Raw genomic sequence first — 16,831 nt, forward strand, 5'->3', positions numbered from 1 at the left:
AAAGGGGATTATCCAAGTGGAAATGTGTTGTGGGAGCCGAGGGGGTCTGGCCGTGGGGGTCTGGCGGCGGGGGTCTGTTGGGTCACTGTGGGGCACCTCGGTGTGTTTGGACACACCCGGCCGGGTTCTCCTTGTTCTCCTTGGGGACGCCTGGCCGGCTGCCCAACAGCCTGGGGAGAAGCGAAAGAGGAGGGCGATGCCGGTGAGAGGCAGGGGGGAGGGAAGGACGAGTGGTGGAACATGTAGGGTTTAATCGAGGAAAAGGTAAAGCAGAGGAATGGGGCCAACAGGATGTTGGTGAGAAAGAGAGGGGGAGGGAGAGGGAGAGGCAGGGATGTACTTTCGATTCAAGTAGATAACCATCTTTGCCATAATGACTTCGAAATGACCCACAATCTAAATCACTTCTTAGATTCGGGAAGTAGAAAATCGAAGGCCATCCACCAACAAGAGACGAGGAAATCGTTTGACAATTTGCCTTCATGGCTAAATAGTCGCCATTCTTATCGATTCTAGTCGACCATGTTTGACATTTCGATGGCACTTAAATCGCCTTGCCGTGCCTTAATTGTTTCTGTGTTATCCCCCTAATTAATCCTTCCCTCCTGTCTCCTCCCCCTCCTTCCTCCTAACTCCTTCTCCCTCCTCACCACCACCCCTCCCCCACCCCCTCCTGCCTCCCCGTCCTCCTACCCATCAACACCACTCCCACTCCCCCACCCCCTCTTTGCCTTCCCCTCCGCGGTGAAGAACGACTACAGGAAGCTGTCCATGCAGTGCAAGGACTTTGTGGTGGGCGTACTGGACCTGTGTCGTAACACGGAGGAGGTGGAGGCTATACTGAACGGAGACGTGGACCAGTGCCCACCCAGCGCCTACAACCGGCCTTGCCTCAGCCGGGTCACACTGGCAATCAAGTACGAGGTCAAGAAGGTAACACTGGACAGGTCACAACACCACCCACACCACCACTAACGCAGCCACCTCCACCACGGGCTGAAGGGGTCTACATGGAGCCAGGGTCGATCAATACGTCATGAGAGGTTTCATTCTTGATTTATTGATGCGGATGTGGTTTGCTTAATCCAATGGACCGAGATCGTGTGCTTATTATGGGACTCCCACCCTGCATGTCATTATTCATTTGAATTATGCTGTCTATACAAATTAATCAAAGGTCGTATGAAAGCCAGGCCTTTAAATCAATCCTTTCCCATTTGGGAAATGTGGCTATTCTGTTTAAACATTTACATAATGGAGACGTACAGAAAAATAATCAATGGCAACAATTCTATGATTTAGGTGACATAATTGGCTTGACATGAATGTCTATCATTACCTGATTTGTTCGATAGTAATCGCTACTGGCTTCCTTTACCAATAAAATACACAGGCTGAGGTGTGGTCTGCTTGGGGAAGCCAACACAACAGTGGAACAATATCCGTGTGTGTGTATCTTTGTGTATGGTTTTGTCTGTGTGTGTGTGTGTGTGTGTGTGTGTGTGTGTGTGTGTGTGTGTGTGTGTGTGTGTGTGTGTGTGTGTGTGTGTGTGTGTGTGTGTGTGTGTGTGTGTGTGTGTGTGTGTGTGTCAGTGGAGGCTTCTCCATTGAGGAGAGGGAGGAAGATCCTCCCTAACATTGTTGAGAATAAAAAATTTAGATTAGCCCGACTATTGTAATGAATTAAGGCCCTTAAATATGACTACTTTATTGCCTTTGAATATATAATGTTCGTTTCCCTGGGTAAAGGGACATTAGCACCCCCTATCGCCTATTGACAATTACTTCAGGGAGGAACGTCCTCCCTCCGCCGCCGTTCACTCCCATTAATTTTCCCGAAAGTACTGGCGGCCGGTGGATAACATGGGTTTCAATGGGAGAGAGGAGGAAAATCCTCCTCTGAGTGGGTGGAACCTTAAGGGGTCTGATTCGCGCAAAAATCTATCCGTCTGCGCTATGAACCAATAAGCAGGATCCCTGGATGTTGAGCAGTGTTGCCAGATTGGTCCGATTTCCCACCCAATTGGGCTACTTTTAACCATGTTAGGCTGGAAAAATTATCATTGGGCGGGAAATCTGCCCAATCTGGCAACGCTGTCGATAACAAACCCGGTCTGCATTGCCGCGGTGCTCAGTTTGAGAGACGCAGAGCAAGTGAAATCTGCGATAGCGAGATCCTTAATGCACAATGGAAACATTGGAAACGGAGGACATTGTTAACGTCTTATTACAAAAACCATTCCATTCATTCAGAAAGAGGTAGACCACTTCCAGGGTTTTTTCTAAACAAAGGAACAGGGGCGCTGCGCCCCGATACTCCCGGCGTGCGCCATCCTACCGAAATGCCGACTGAACCTGTCAGACTTGGATCTGTACTTACATGCTGCTGTACAACATACACTATTTCTCAAAACGATCTTTTCTCCGCGAAAATATCCCAACACCACCACCTGACAATGTGTCTGATCCTCAAATAACTTATAATTACCCCAAAAATATTCCGATCCGAATTGGAGTTTCCCAGACCGAGTCGACATGCTAACGTTAAAGTTATTAGCAGCTAGCTAGCTAGCTACTATGTATTTGAATGGGTTTTTGGTCTAGGCGCTAAGATGCTAAGCAAGTATACAAGACCATTCCAGTTCTCTCTGCACAAAGCGGTTTCAATGAACGACAGAAATAAACAAATGCTGAGTGTTGATCAAGAGTTTTTTGCGAGAGCAAAACGAACAGTCGAACAGTCGAACAGGGTTCCCTGTTACCAGGGAACCCGTAGCAGGGAACTAAATGGCAGCTGCACGGCCGAATTAGCCCAATAAAAGTGTAGTAACCCAGAGAACCAGCTACAACATAGTTTTCATCCAAACGAGCCGTCTTTAGCGAACGGTGAATTGCATTGGCTTCTACGAGCAGTCGGCTTTCAGCCGCGAGCTTAGGGACCGTCTGCAAAGTGCAAAATTGAATTGCATTGGCTTCTACGAGCAGTCGGCTTTCAGCCGCGAGCTTAGGGACCGTCTGCAAAGTGCAAAACTGAAAACGACAACAATAGTAACATTTCTATAGCGTCGCCATTATTGACTCTAGAGCCCCAAAACTTGTTCCATAGAGGCATGGCACAGGAGGTCTACCATGACTAACGCTACCCTGAACCACCTCCTCAGGATCAGTATTGAGGGGCCTGCAATTGATCAATTTGATTTTGACAAGGCAGTGAGCCGTTGGGGCAGTCTCAGGAACAGACGGCTGCTGTTGTGATTTGTCCTACTTAATAAAAGTTTAGCCAATATTTTTGAAATTTGTCGTGTTTATTTACAGGGTAAAGTTGTACAAGTCTACCAAAAGTTGATAGTATTTTAGTTTTTCAGGATGACCACAAGAGCTAGAATTTCTCTCTAAGATAGCCTCAGAATGTACCATTTAATCATTCTTTTTTCAAAGGCTTTGCGCCGTGGAAAGGGGGAGACCCCCCTTCCACATCATCCCCCGCCTCGGTCGCATTGCTCCCTCGGCTTTGCGCAGGGGTCTGCTCCCTGCTACTTTTTTTTTCTAGAAAAACCCCTGACTTCCCAAAATCAAGGTCATCAGAAGTAATGGCAACGTCAGTGTTGTGAGTGCTACATGGTTTGCTAGGTACGCATGACTTACTGGTAGCATTACAATCAATTGTAACTGAAAATAAACATAGCTAAATAACTTCAGTCAGTGAGGGCAAAAATAGGCCCAATAATAGGCCCAGATTTTTTTATTTACTTTTACAAATCAATAGTAGGCCTGATTTGACTAATATGCTTTGCATCCTTTCCTTCTCAAATTACAGTGATGCCACTGGTGGCTTTGTATACATTTTGTTCACATAACTCCCTCCCTGCTATTTTGTAGTTCACCAAAACACCCTGAAACAACTTGAGTCTCACATTCTTATGCCACCATACACCAACAGTGCAAGCAGGCCAATGGCAACCAAGCGCGCAGTCCTTCCTCCCTCACTTTCAAAACCACCAGCCGCCACTGGTGTGTGTGGTGTGTGTTCCCTTGTGGCCTGTGAACGTAGCCTGCCAACCTCCATGTCAGACAGCTAATCCCTGCCGAGCACAGTTGTTCTAAATTGATGTCCAAACGAATTCCCTCCTATGCACACCAACACACACGGGCGTCAATTCATGCAAGCACAGACACACAGAGTCACATTGTCACGCGGCTCAAACGCAACAAAGAAACGGGGCAGGAGACAGCGCGAAAAGTCAGTGTTTCTTCGTTTAATTGCCTCAAAAGCAATGAATCAAACAGATATGAGCAATCATGGTGCAAAGCACAAATCAAATCTCCCGCTCCCGCTCCGCGTCTCTCCAGGCCAGGCCCCCTTTTATCCCCGTTCACGGGGACACACCCCGTACGCGGGCACACCCCCATCCTGGAACATGCGGGTCCAGGCCTATGAGAGCAAAGGCAGACAAAACACGTAGCACACATACCAAGACAACCGAAAGGCCAATGTGGCCGTAACACACATGTTGAAATGCTTTGGTCTGGTGGTGTCTTTAATCCTGTACAGGGGAGAGGGAATCAACAAATAATGACATAAATGTCTAGGGTGGGTGGGTGGGTGGGGGTGGGGGTGTGTGTGTGTGTGTGTGTGTGTGTGTGTGTGTGTGTGTGTGTGTGTGTGTGTGTGTGTGTGTGTGTGTGTGTGTGTGTGTGTGTGTGTGTGTGTGTGTGTGTGTGTGTGTGTGTGTGTTTTTGTCTGTCTGTATGTGTGTGTGTTTTTGTCTGTCTTTATGTGAAGTGGATGTTACCATGGTAACCAGGCGTTACCTGGTTTTGTGTGAGCATGTACTGTGGTAGAAATTAACCTTACATTATATGTTAAACTATGATTATTATTAGGCCTACATATCATATCTATACTTTAATGGTGGAAAAAAGCTGATCACCTTTAACCTAGATGTTATGTGCCGTGTGACACCAGTGAGCAGGTCCAGGACATTCTCACCTGATGGGCCATGTGGCACATCAGTCAGAGAGTCCAGTTTACTCCCATTTTGATGTACTCTCTGAAGACAATGCTTACATTCACACGTGTGCATCATCTCTGTTTGTATAAGGATAATATATGTTCTACGGTCACATTGGGATTCAGAAGACATAGGAGTATGCTGACATCCACACAGTATGACACTGATGGGAAATTCTATATTTGATGAAAGTCCAACTTTGTATTGTGTAAGAATTGGGGATATAAGGAGCTGTCCGGGATTCATTCAGTAGTGTGTATTCGAGGATACCATTCAGCTTTGTTGTCTCTCGTTTGCGGGTGGCAATAAACTCTCCATCTATACTTGACCTGGACTCCCCGATTCCTCTTGCTTTTAGCTAGTTGAAGTGAATTAGATAAGTTGTTATTATTAATGCTACAACAGTACAAGCGTGCATCTGTCGTACTCGTCAAAATAAGGGTGTGTGTGTGTGTGTGTGTGTGTGCCCTGGTGGCTGTGGGAATGAATTCATGGTTCAGTGGGCATAACGATTGGTCATCATAAAAAGGGTGTTTATATTAAATGAGGAGGTTGAAAATGTCCCTTTGTGGAGTGTGTGTGTGTGTGTGTTTGCAGAACAGTCTCCCACGGGTTCAAAGGTTACCGACCACAGCTGACGTCATGTGTTTTTTTGGCGTTAAAAGTAAAATGAAAACAACCTTGCGGCACTATAAATACACACTCAGTCTCAGCCACAGTGAGGTTGATTGCTTTACCAGCTGTGGTCCACATTGATTGTTCCCTCTACGGTTCCCCACACCCTGCCCGCAGCCTCACAGGGAAAGTCCATCTTCTCCCTCCCTGTTCTGGGTTTCTACGGCGACCACAGCACTCTTCCTCGATCAACACTCTCTCCCTCCGACTGGGAGTCGAGGCCGCACCTCGATGACTCTGTTCCGTAATGGAAAGACACTGGGCCGTAGACTTTGTCCTCGGGTCGTCCTTGTTGATATTTTCCCCTGTTTCACAACAGCATCATCTGTGGGCTTCACCAGACAGTTTCCAAATGTTTGGTCACAGACATAAATGTCCCCTGAGCCCTCAAACAGACTTATCCTCTCATAAACCCAGAGGGAGGGCAAATCAGGACATGTTGTGACGTACAGGAGAGCTGAGCAGCAAAAGGGTTCTGGGTGGCAAGATTATATATTAGGTGACAACAGTAGACTTTGTTTCGCTGGAAAAAAAGGGGTGAAATGATATTAGAGCAAAGACATAAACGCAGCAATGGAATACATTCAATGTCGCTGAGAGCCGATGTCTGCCAAGTCCTTGAGACTTTGAGTCCGCCTCGGCATCTCAATGAATATCCCTGAAGCGTTGTCCATTGGAACACAGACAGTTTTGACTTTTGCTGTATTTCTAACCACGACAGCCACTCCAAACCCTTCACATTAAAAGCTCCTCTTCATCTCCACAGAAGAAGCAAAGCAAACACCAATTGAGACCTGCTGTGATACACCAGGCTCTGTATCGCGCCTTTCATGGTGACCTCAGTCTGAATGGTGGTATCCCCCCCCACCCCTCCCCCCAGGAACTCACAAACCTGGCGATGTGTCCGGTAACTCATCACCTTGTATGATCTCATTTCTCCCTCTCTCTCTAGTTTGTCGCCCATCCCAACTGCCAGCAACAGCTGCTCACCATCTGGTACGAGAACCTGTCCGGGCTGAGGCAGCAGTCCATGGGGGTCAAGTGTTGGACTGTGCTGGGGGTCACCGTTGGGCTGCCCTTCCTGGCTGTCGCCTACTGGGTCATGCCCTGTAGCAAGGTATGCACACGCTACACATGCATGCATTCATGCTGCATACATACATATTACACAAACAGACACGCACACACTTACACACACACACACACACACACACACACACATACAAATACTCACACACACACACACACACACACACACACACACACACACACACACACACACACACACACACACACACACACACACACACACACACACACACACACACACACACACACACTCTATTAGGTATCCTCTATAATGATGCATATGCAATGAGAGACATATGAAACATGTGGAAACCCAAAGGAAACAGAACCAATTATATAGGAACTGCCTGCTGCTGGCATTCTTCTTGCTTAGATACAAAGCCAGCCCTGTCTCAAACTTTATAATTAACATTAAGGTCAATATATGAGTTGATTATGATTTTTTCCATAATCGAGCAGCCCTATGAGTTAGTATTAATATCTGCGGTAGTATAAGTACTATTATTATTATCTAATGTACATCGGCAGGTAGCCGGCAGCTATATCCTAAAGGACAGGCTTACTACTCGCATGTGATTACATTGTATGGGAACGGTGCAGTTCTCCATTGCAGGTGCACGTAAGCACACACACATTCAACACTTGATGATGGGGGTTAACCACTACGGGTGATTCATGATGAGAACAGACACACACGCGTGTGTCCATTCTCATCAACATTAATCAGCTGTGTGTGTGTGTGTGTGTGTGTGTGTGTGTGTGTGTGTGTGTGTGTGTGTGTGTGTGTGTGTGTGTGTGTGTGTGTGTGTGTGTGTGTGTGTGTGTGTGTGTGTGTGTGTGTGTGTGTGTGTGTTTTAGGGGAATGTTAGGCGGGGTTGAGTGAGAGAGAGGGAGAGCTTGTGAAGTGTTTGATTAGCTGCTGAGCAGTAGTTCTGGGAGGACTACTCCACCAGGGAGATTAAATCGAGAGCCTATAATTGCACTTAGCCATCATAACACAGCGTATGTGTGTGTGGTTTGTGCATGAGTGTGTGTGTTGATGATATAATGATATGATTATGATTTTCCATTATATTGGGAACATTGTGTGACAGTCTTACAGTTGCACTTGACCAGAGAAGAGATGAACATCTCTTTAACGTTTACAAAGCATCATCTAAATTGAAAAGACGGATGGGCAATATTTATATATATATTTCTTAAATTGATAGGAAATGAAAGAGAATATTATTGCGAGATCCGTTGTTAGATTACCCTGCATTGTTGGCTGAGGCGGGGTTCAGCCTGAAACCTGCTGAAATGCTGGATCTGGTCTGTGTGTGTGTTTCCGTGTGCTTGTGCCTGCGTGCGTGTTGCATGTTAGTTTCAGGTGTGCGATGAGTTTCTCCAATGCTTTCGGGAGTGCAGGCTAATCGCCCACCTCCATTACATTTCATTAGCGCTTCGACAGAGCCCTCAAATGTATTCTATTCATTATGCCCTATTGGTTGTCAATTTCTTTTCTCAGAGCAAATGTCTCTTCTGTCCTCTGTGAATGAATCACACATTCACAGAGGACGGACGCAAGGGAGACATGGAAGTAATTATTTGAGTAACGTCCTGTGGGGGGGGTGGAATGAGATAAATTGGCAGTCAGCGCTGGAACAAACAGCATATGTCATCCCTGATGCAGAGCCTCTTCTACCGGCCTGGAACGGTGAAGGGTAGGAAAAATAAACAACGGAACAAAACGATAAACAACAGCAGGGAAAGCGATGAAAGCCGTACGTCTAACCCAATCAAAACTGGGGATTGGAAACACAAAATGCTGGAGAGGCAGACAAAAGGTCCTCTTCCCCTGGAGGCGTTCACCCTTCAGAGTGATGGGGTCGAGGGTGGGCTGAAACTGAGGGAGGAGATGGATTAGAGGGGGTACAAATCGAGAGGAGCCAGGGTTGACCTGGGTCCTCAATAGATACCTGACCGGGACGGATTTAGTCGATGGTCACCGAAACAGACTTTAATTGAACCATCAGCTGGTCCCACAGGAGAGGAAGTGTAGGCCTGGGGTGGTTGATGGACCAATCACACCCACAGTACATACATTACACACAGGAAATGTACATGCGTGGAACCGCTGCATGTGGATCTCTATAAGAAATACTATTTTCAGCCTGGGGGAACAGCATAAGGCGTTAGAGAACAGAAGAGTAAATAGCACTTTTTAATGATTATTTCCTAACTCAGGGAGCTGCTTGAGTGGTTCCTGAGTGATTGAACGATTGAAACCTTTGAGAAACACCTTCCACCGCATCCTGAAACGGCAATCCATATCCTCACTCAGAGCTCCATTACTCTCCCACCACCCCCACCTTTACCACTACCCACTGGGGTGAACAAGACACACACACACACACACACACACACACACACACACACACACACACACACACACACACACACACACACACACACACACACACACACATACACACACACACACACACACACACACACACACACACACACACACACACACACACACAGACTGTCACTCTGGGACCCTGTGTGTGCTTTTCCCCCCATGTCCCCTCCCGTGCTGGTTGATGTGCTTCCCGCGCTGCGGTGGCCTGGTGTTTCTGCCGGGAGGCGGAATGAGGAGAGACAGCTTGCCGTATGCTTCTCTGATAGAAAAGATGTAGGAAGTGAGGAAGAGGAGACGGAGGCATAAAATGATGAAAAGGGCTGCGTGTTCTTCATGGGCCTCGATGACCTGGTGAAGCGCCATCAGGGAGCTTAGGGGGATTAAAGACATGGAGACCACCAGGCAGCCAAGGGACACTTCCTGGCACAAAGATCTGTCTCTGCAGTCTGAAGGATCTGGATGAAATCACATTGTGTGTGTGTGTGTGTGTGTGTGCGTGCGTGTGTGCGTGTGTGTGCGTGTGTGCGTGCGTGCGTGCATGCGTGTGTGTGTGTGGCTTGAAGGGGATGCAGTTGAGACCTGGCGTGTTGCAATGCACGCAGGGAGTTGAGAGAGCCTGCAGATTGTTAATATTGTACACAGCGGGCCTAGAGGTGGTGAATGGTGGGGCATCATATGTCTATTTTGTTGCGTGTATGTCTGTGTCTGTGTGTTTGTGTCATATATGTGCAATGTTCCTACTTGTGCATTTTTTTATGTATGTGCGTGGATGTTTGGGTGCTTGTTTTTGTCTGCTATGTGTGTGTGTTTGTGGTGCACTGTCTGCATCGATGTGTGTGTGTGTGTGTGTGTGTGTGTGTGTGTGTGTGTGTGTGTGTGTGTGTGTCCGTGCGTCTTCTCTGTATGCATACATGCTTATGGGCCTGTATATGTGTTTGTGTGCGTGCCCGTTCGTTAAGAAACCCTTATTTTTATCAGAGCATTGTGTGAGCGCTGGCTCCAGGTGGAATGGAGCATTACCATAAACGTCCTCCGCTGTCCGCTGACACGAGGAGCCCTCCGAGAGCCCTCCAACGCTGGCACCCCGGCACACCAGCTGCTTCCTGCCGGCTGGAATGATTGCTGCACACGATGAACAATCATGATATCCTCCTGTGTCGTGTGTGTGTGTGCGTGTGTGTAATTGTTTGTGCCCGTTATTGTGTGCGTTTGGGATTGGGTGCCTGTGCGTGCATGTGTGCGATTGTGTGTGCCCGTGAGTGTGCGTGTGGGATTGGCTGCCTGTGAGTGTGTGAGTTTATGATTGTGTGGCTGTGTGTTCATGTGCGTGTGTGATTGTTGCGTAATTTGATGTGAAAGTGATTCTGAGGGGATGGCGAAAATGACCAAAAATGGAAATAAAAAGCTAGATATATAGACATAAAAACTAGATGGATGGACATAAAAAGCTAGATAAGTAGACATAAAAAGCTAGATGGACCCCAAAAAGCTAGATGAATAGACATAAATAGCTAGATAGATTGATAAACAAACAGCTGGATAGTCATTAACATAAATACATCTATATAGACATACAAGTCACATAAACTGTTCGATGTATAGATCAATATGTTAAAGTACACATTAGCTTTGTTATTTACAGGCAAAACACTTTATAGTATTTTTCCAATTTGCCAAAAAAACACGTAATTCTGAGTGGAAATGACGGACAGATTGACTGAGCTTCTCCATCGCCCCCCCCCCCCCCCCCCCAGTTTGGTCAGATCCTGCGCAGCCCCTTCATGAAGTTCGTGGCCCACGCCGTCTCCTTCACCATCTTCCTGGGCCTGCTGGTCATCAACGCCTCGGACCGCTTCGAGGGGGTCAAGAACCTGCCCAACGAGACCATCACAGACCACCCCCGCCAGGTCTTCAGGGTCAAGACCACCCAGTTCTCCTGGACCGAGATGCTCATCATGAAGTGGGTGCTTGGTGAGTCTACCGCTGGACTCGTGAGCACACACACGCGTGCACACACACACGCGTGCACACACACACACACACACTCGTATGCATGGACATAATCCGCAAGTAGCCACGCATGAAGGACCGTACTAAGAAATGAACAGATCCACATGAACACACACGCACATGCAGGCCAACATACATAAACCAACACACATTCACATGCAGGCCCACACAAACAAACAAATAAACAAACAAACACAGGCACATGCAGACCCAAACACACATACAGACACACGAAAACCCGCATGCACACGGGCACACACAAAGCGATGCATATAAACTCACATACACAAACACACACAGACAGGCACACAAACGCATATATACACACACAGGCACCCACTCACATGCATTAATGTACACACTCGGACACAATCATCCCTTCAATCTTGAGGTCAGCCACCAATGTCAAGCATCCAGTTGGATTCAAGGAAATGGGAACAGGAAGTGGAGTGTGTTATGAAGACAGAAGGAGGTATATTTATTAGGTAGGCTGAATGCACCATGAATCTGAGGGGGTTCAGCGATCTGCCCGTTCAATAATGAATTTATATTAAATGATTAGCTCCACAAGGGAATCGATGGATATTAATAAAACAACAGCCAACACATTTAAGTAGCATGTTAACCCGGAGAGGGGAGAGGTTATGAGGGAATTACCAAACACATAAATTGGTGTTGGAAAGCTCACACAACTTCTTTCCTTCTGTGTGTGAGTCTCTATGTATTAGCTGTGCGTGTGTTTGTGTGTGTGTGTGCATATGTGATTGTGTGTGGTATTACCTGTGTTGAGTGTGTGTGTGTGTGTGTTGTATTATCTGTGTTGAGTGTGTGTGCGTTGTAAAACGTATGTGTGTGTTTAAACTGTGTGTGTGTGTGTGTGTGTGTGTGTGTGTGTGTGTGTGTGTGTGTGTGTGTGTGTGTGTGTGTGTGTGTGTGTGTGTGTGTGTGTGTGTGTGTGTGTGTGTGTGTGTGTGTGTGTCTGGGTATGTATAACCTGTGTGTACCTGTTCACGCCCCCCTAGGCATGATCTGGTCCGAGTGTAAGGAGATCTGGGTGGACGGCCCCCGGGAGTACGTCATGCACCTGTGGAACGTGCTGGACTTCGGCATGCTCAGCATCTTCGCTGCGTCCTTCACGGCCCGCTTCATGGCCTTCCTCAAGGCGTCCAAGGCCCAGCTGTACGTGGACCTGCACGTGCTGGACGAGGACCTGAGCAGCGCCACACTGCCCGAGGAGGTGGCCTACTTTACCTTCGGTACGCCGCCTTGGGCGGGAGGGGCCGTGTGGGTTGGTGGTTGGGTGGGAGCAAGGGGTGTGTCTGTGTGGGTGTAAGGGCGTGCAAGGCTGTGTGGGTTGGTGGGGGTTTGTGTGGGGGGGTAGGAGGGTGAGTTTATAGGGGGGCCACACATGTGGATCTGTGTGTGTGTGTGTGTGTGTGTGTGTGTGTGTGTGTGTGTGTGTGTGTGTGTGTGTGTGTGTGTGTGTGTGTGTGTGTGTGTGTGTGTGTGTGTGTGTGTGTGTGTGTGTGTGTGTGTGTGTGTGTGTGTGTGTGTGAGTGAAAGATATAAAGTGAAGAAAAATTGCTGATTCCCAACACTTCTCTGTAATCTACCTGCAGATAATCATAGTGTTCCTCTAGGGGAGCAACTGGCTTTGTGGGAAAGGTGTTCTGTCAGACAAACTACTAAAGTTTGCTGCCAGACAAAGTCGGCTGAAGTAATCTGGTCTAATGCTGACAGAGAGAAACTCAGATCCACTGATTCCTCCAAGATGTATTAAATCTATATCGTAATGAAGTGTAATCAATGAGCCCATTTGGCTTAAAAGAATAAAACACTTTCACACTCCTTATTTTCAAATTACGAGATGGATAATTAATTACTTTTTTCAACTGGATTTTAACGGCAAAATCCATTTCTGAATAAGAAATTGCATGAATAAAAGAGATGCAAAAATGATGACGTGGTCTAGTTCATGCGATGTGTGTGGTTAGGGTGTTGCAGCCTGGTGTGAGAGTGATCTTGTGTAGCTGCAGGGTGGTGTTACAGCTTGGTGTGAGAGTGATCTTGTGCAGCTGTAGGGTGGTGTTACAGCTTGGTGTGAGAGTGATCTTGTGCAGCTGTAGGGTGGTGTTACAGCTTGGTGTGAGAGTGATCTTGTGCAGCTGTAGGGTGGTGTTACAGCTTGGTGTGAGAGTGATCTTGTGTAGCTGTAGGGTGGTGTTACAGCTTGGTGTGAGAGTGATCTTGTGTAGCTGCAGGGTGGTGTTACAGCTTGGTGTGAGAGTGATCTTGTGTAGCTGCAGGTTGGGGTTGCAGGCTTGGTGAGAGATTACCGTTGTTGTTATGTTTTTGTATTATCTAGTCTTTCTCAAGATTCCTCAAGGAGCCCTGTGAAAATTAGACTGTTGGTCTCAACGGTTCTTTCTTCGATTAAAAAGAAAGGAACGTACAACAATGATGACAAAGATGAATTAATTAATTTGAATGTCAGTGATTCTAATGTTTTACTCTCTGCCAACATTAGACCGGATGACTTTTATTCAACCGAAGACCGAATCGGTCTGACATTCAAAAACTTGTATATCCTTGGTGCTGCAGAGCTGCATAAGAGGATATATTGCGGGCACGGTTTAGTGAGTTTGTATTCACCATGTAGGGCCTAAGGTAAATATACATTTAAATATGGCACGTAGCAGGCAGGAGAGTGGGGAGGCCATGGGCTATTGGACTCCGGCCATTGCAGCTAGGGCCCCTTGAATATTTTTATTTACTAAAATCCACCCCTCTCGGCGTCCCTGTAGACACACACACACGCGCGCGCGCACACACACACACACACACACACACACACACACACACACACACACACACACACACACACACACACACACACACACACACACACACACACACACACACACACACACACACACACACACACACACACACACACACACACACACACACACACTCACTCTTGATTGATGGTGCACACAATACCCCGACTCACCGACCAGGTAAAGGTTAAAGTTAGAATAATGGAAGGCTTATTATTTCATCTAAGAAGAACAAGAGGTTTACGGTCAACGCTGGGCCAGTAAGTCTGACCAGGTTGTTTTTGCTGGAGCTATTAAGAGTGGTCTAACCTTTACTACTCCCTCCAGGCAATAATGATGGAGAGCAATGAATTAAATATGGTCAGTCAGCCAGAGGGGAGGGGAGGTAAAGTGGGTTCAGATAAGACCAGATCAAATAAGTTGGTTTGAGGTCCATATGAAGGAACTGTCCTTCTTCCTTAAGACTACTCCATCACTGTTACCATAGTGATGTTATAAAGGATGTGTTTCCTCCACTACCAACCCCCAACCTCCCCGACACATGCACACAAAGATACAGGCACAGACAAAGAGAGAGAGGGATCAGAGTTAAACCAAACAATACTTAATATAAAACACAACAGATTCACAACGTGTATTAAGGATTGAGAGTGAACACACAGTGTAAGCTGGCGGCTCCTTTAAAGATGATAAAGTCTGTGTTCGACGCTAAGAAGTTCATCCCTTTGAGCCAGGCCCCTTTACTGTTGCTGCACATGTAAGACAGCGCACTTGGCTCCCAGTGTCCCTTCAACTTTTAAAGGGAGCCTTTATCAGTGCTGTCATCTTGTGGCGTGAAGCTGTCATGACACGCCATAGGTTTAATTAGGACAGCCCGCAGCACTGCTGCGCTGGCCTCCTGGTTCTCATCACACAATAATGAGCTAATTTCCTCTGGGGGCATTTTTGTATTGAGTAAGACAAAGGCCATGTTCTCTTTAATGTCACTGGTCGTTTTTGGTTGGTGGTGATACTGCTTGTGAATGTCATCTGAGTAGGAAACGACGCTGGGTAAAGGAAGCATGTGAAAAGAGGACAATGATTACTCATGGTGTACCGCGACAATTTGCTTGTCGCGGTACACATTATAGACATTATTTTTTTATGGTTTTTTTATTTTGATCCGTGTGAATAGACAGACAGAATTCTTTTTTGAGGACATTGTGAAATAACGTTCTCCTTTCAACGCCCAAATCCAAATAAAGCGATGAATTAGTGTGGGACAAAATGTCGTTGGACTATAATTGAATTCTTTTGATTTTTGAAGTCGATGAAAACATCACACAACATGCTGTCCAATAGAAATCATCCCATCGCATTTAGATGCAATTTCCCCTCAACCGGCCTCTTTCCCGGTCTCCAGCCAGGAACAAGTGGAGGCCCTCAGACCCCCAGATCATCTCGGAGGGCCTGTACGCCATCGCCGTGGTGCTGAGCTTCTCTCGCATCGCCTACATCCTGCCGGCCAACGAGAGCTTCGGGCCGCTGCAGATCTCGCTGGGTCGCACCGTCAAGGACATCTTTAAGTTCATGGTGATCTTCATCATGGTGTTCGTGGCCTTCATGATCGGCATGTTCAACCTGTACTCCTACTACCTGGGCGCCAAGTACAACCCCGCCTTCACCACGTGAGTACCGCCGCCGCTCGTCCCGAAGGGGGAGAGGGGGGAGAGATGGGAGGAGGGGGTGTAATGAGTTGGGGCATGTACAGGGAGCCGGTCTTTGCCTTGTAATGAACCCCGACAGGGTGATGGATGCGGGACCTTGAATCTCCCTGTCATGATGGTTATGATTTTCGCGATAATGACCGGGCTTGTTGTACGTACGTTTCCGTTCGGTGGGGTGGGGGGGGGCGCTGAAATGATACCAACCTTTCGGAGGGGTTGAATAATCGCTCGTCTGTTTTGACGGATCTTGCTTTTAATGGCGATGGAACCTGTCTCTGTGAATCCCGGCATTACCCTACGAATACAATGAGCTGAAACGGTAATCGGGTTCCGCTCTATGCAGCGCCGCTCCTGAGCATCCAGGCCCTTCCTTCCTCCTTCGATCGTTGGTAGGGGCCCCATGAATAACAGAGGGCCCCTGTCAACACGTTTCCAATTAGTCTGCTGTTTTTATCCCCGCTAAAGGACATGGCCATGGGCATGTAGCCCTGGGAGATTGGTGCCCAGTAGGATATGGACCTTTTTCGCTTCCTCCCCTTCTCAGAGTTCCTGCTGGGATATATTGAGTCCTTGGTCTTGAATCGGTTGCAAAAGATTGAACCTTAATGTCCTTCCGCTTTCACAGGGGAAAACAGGGCTGTTTGTTACAATTGAATGAGGGGCCAGTTGTTAGGCAACTCATGATTCACGTCGCAAAAGGAATCCATGAGGATCTAATTTTAAGGCCGTTGTGATGGGTAAACAGAGTAAACATTGCATTTTCTACTGCTGGTAGACAATTGACCATGTCCCTCACCCTGCCTATTAAGCTCCTCTGTCTGCCACCTTGAGTATGGGCTGGTGAGTCTTTCATTATCAATGACCTGCAGTTACCGGTTCACGTGGCTGATGAAATGGCCTGAGCCTTGTCTGACCACAAGGTAAATATATTTTGTCGTGGCTCGTGAGTGAGGGATTTAGAAGTTGTGTTTGCTCGTGTGTCAACTCCTAGTGATTTTGATTTATTTTGTTTTATTAATTGCTCGTTGAAGCCACCCGGCTCTCTGTGGTGTGACTGGATTGTTAAAGCACCGTCTTTCTCTGCCGTCACTCATC

The 16,831-nt window shown here is 47.2% G+C and overlaps 1 protein-coding gene across 1 annotated transcript in view; it reads left to right on the top strand.

Moving 5' to 3' along the window:
* The window catches only part of LOC130390814 (short transient receptor potential channel 7-like), a 50,386-nt gene that overhangs the window by 14,111 nt on the left and 19,444 nt on the right, over window positions 1-16,831 (top strand). The window contains exons 3-7 of the mRNA XM_056600965.1: window positions 751-933; window positions 6,640-6,804; window positions 10,935-11,151; window positions 12,213-12,446; window positions 15,433-15,697. Of these exons, the coding sequence (XP_056456940.1) occupies window positions 751-933; window positions 6,640-6,804; window positions 10,935-11,151; window positions 12,213-12,446; window positions 15,433-15,697 (1,064 nt within the window). The remainder of the gene's footprint in view (window positions 1-750; window positions 934-6,639; window positions 6,805-10,934; window positions 11,152-12,212; window positions 12,447-15,432; window positions 15,698-16,831) is intronic.

This window comes from Gadus chalcogrammus, chromosome 10 (genome assembly GCF_026213295.1).
Source record: "Gadus chalcogrammus isolate NIFS_2021 chromosome 10, NIFS_Gcha_1.0, whole genome shotgun sequence".
Lineage (NCBI taxonomy): Eukaryota > Metazoa > Chordata > Actinopteri > Gadiformes > Gadidae > Gadus > Gadus chalcogrammus.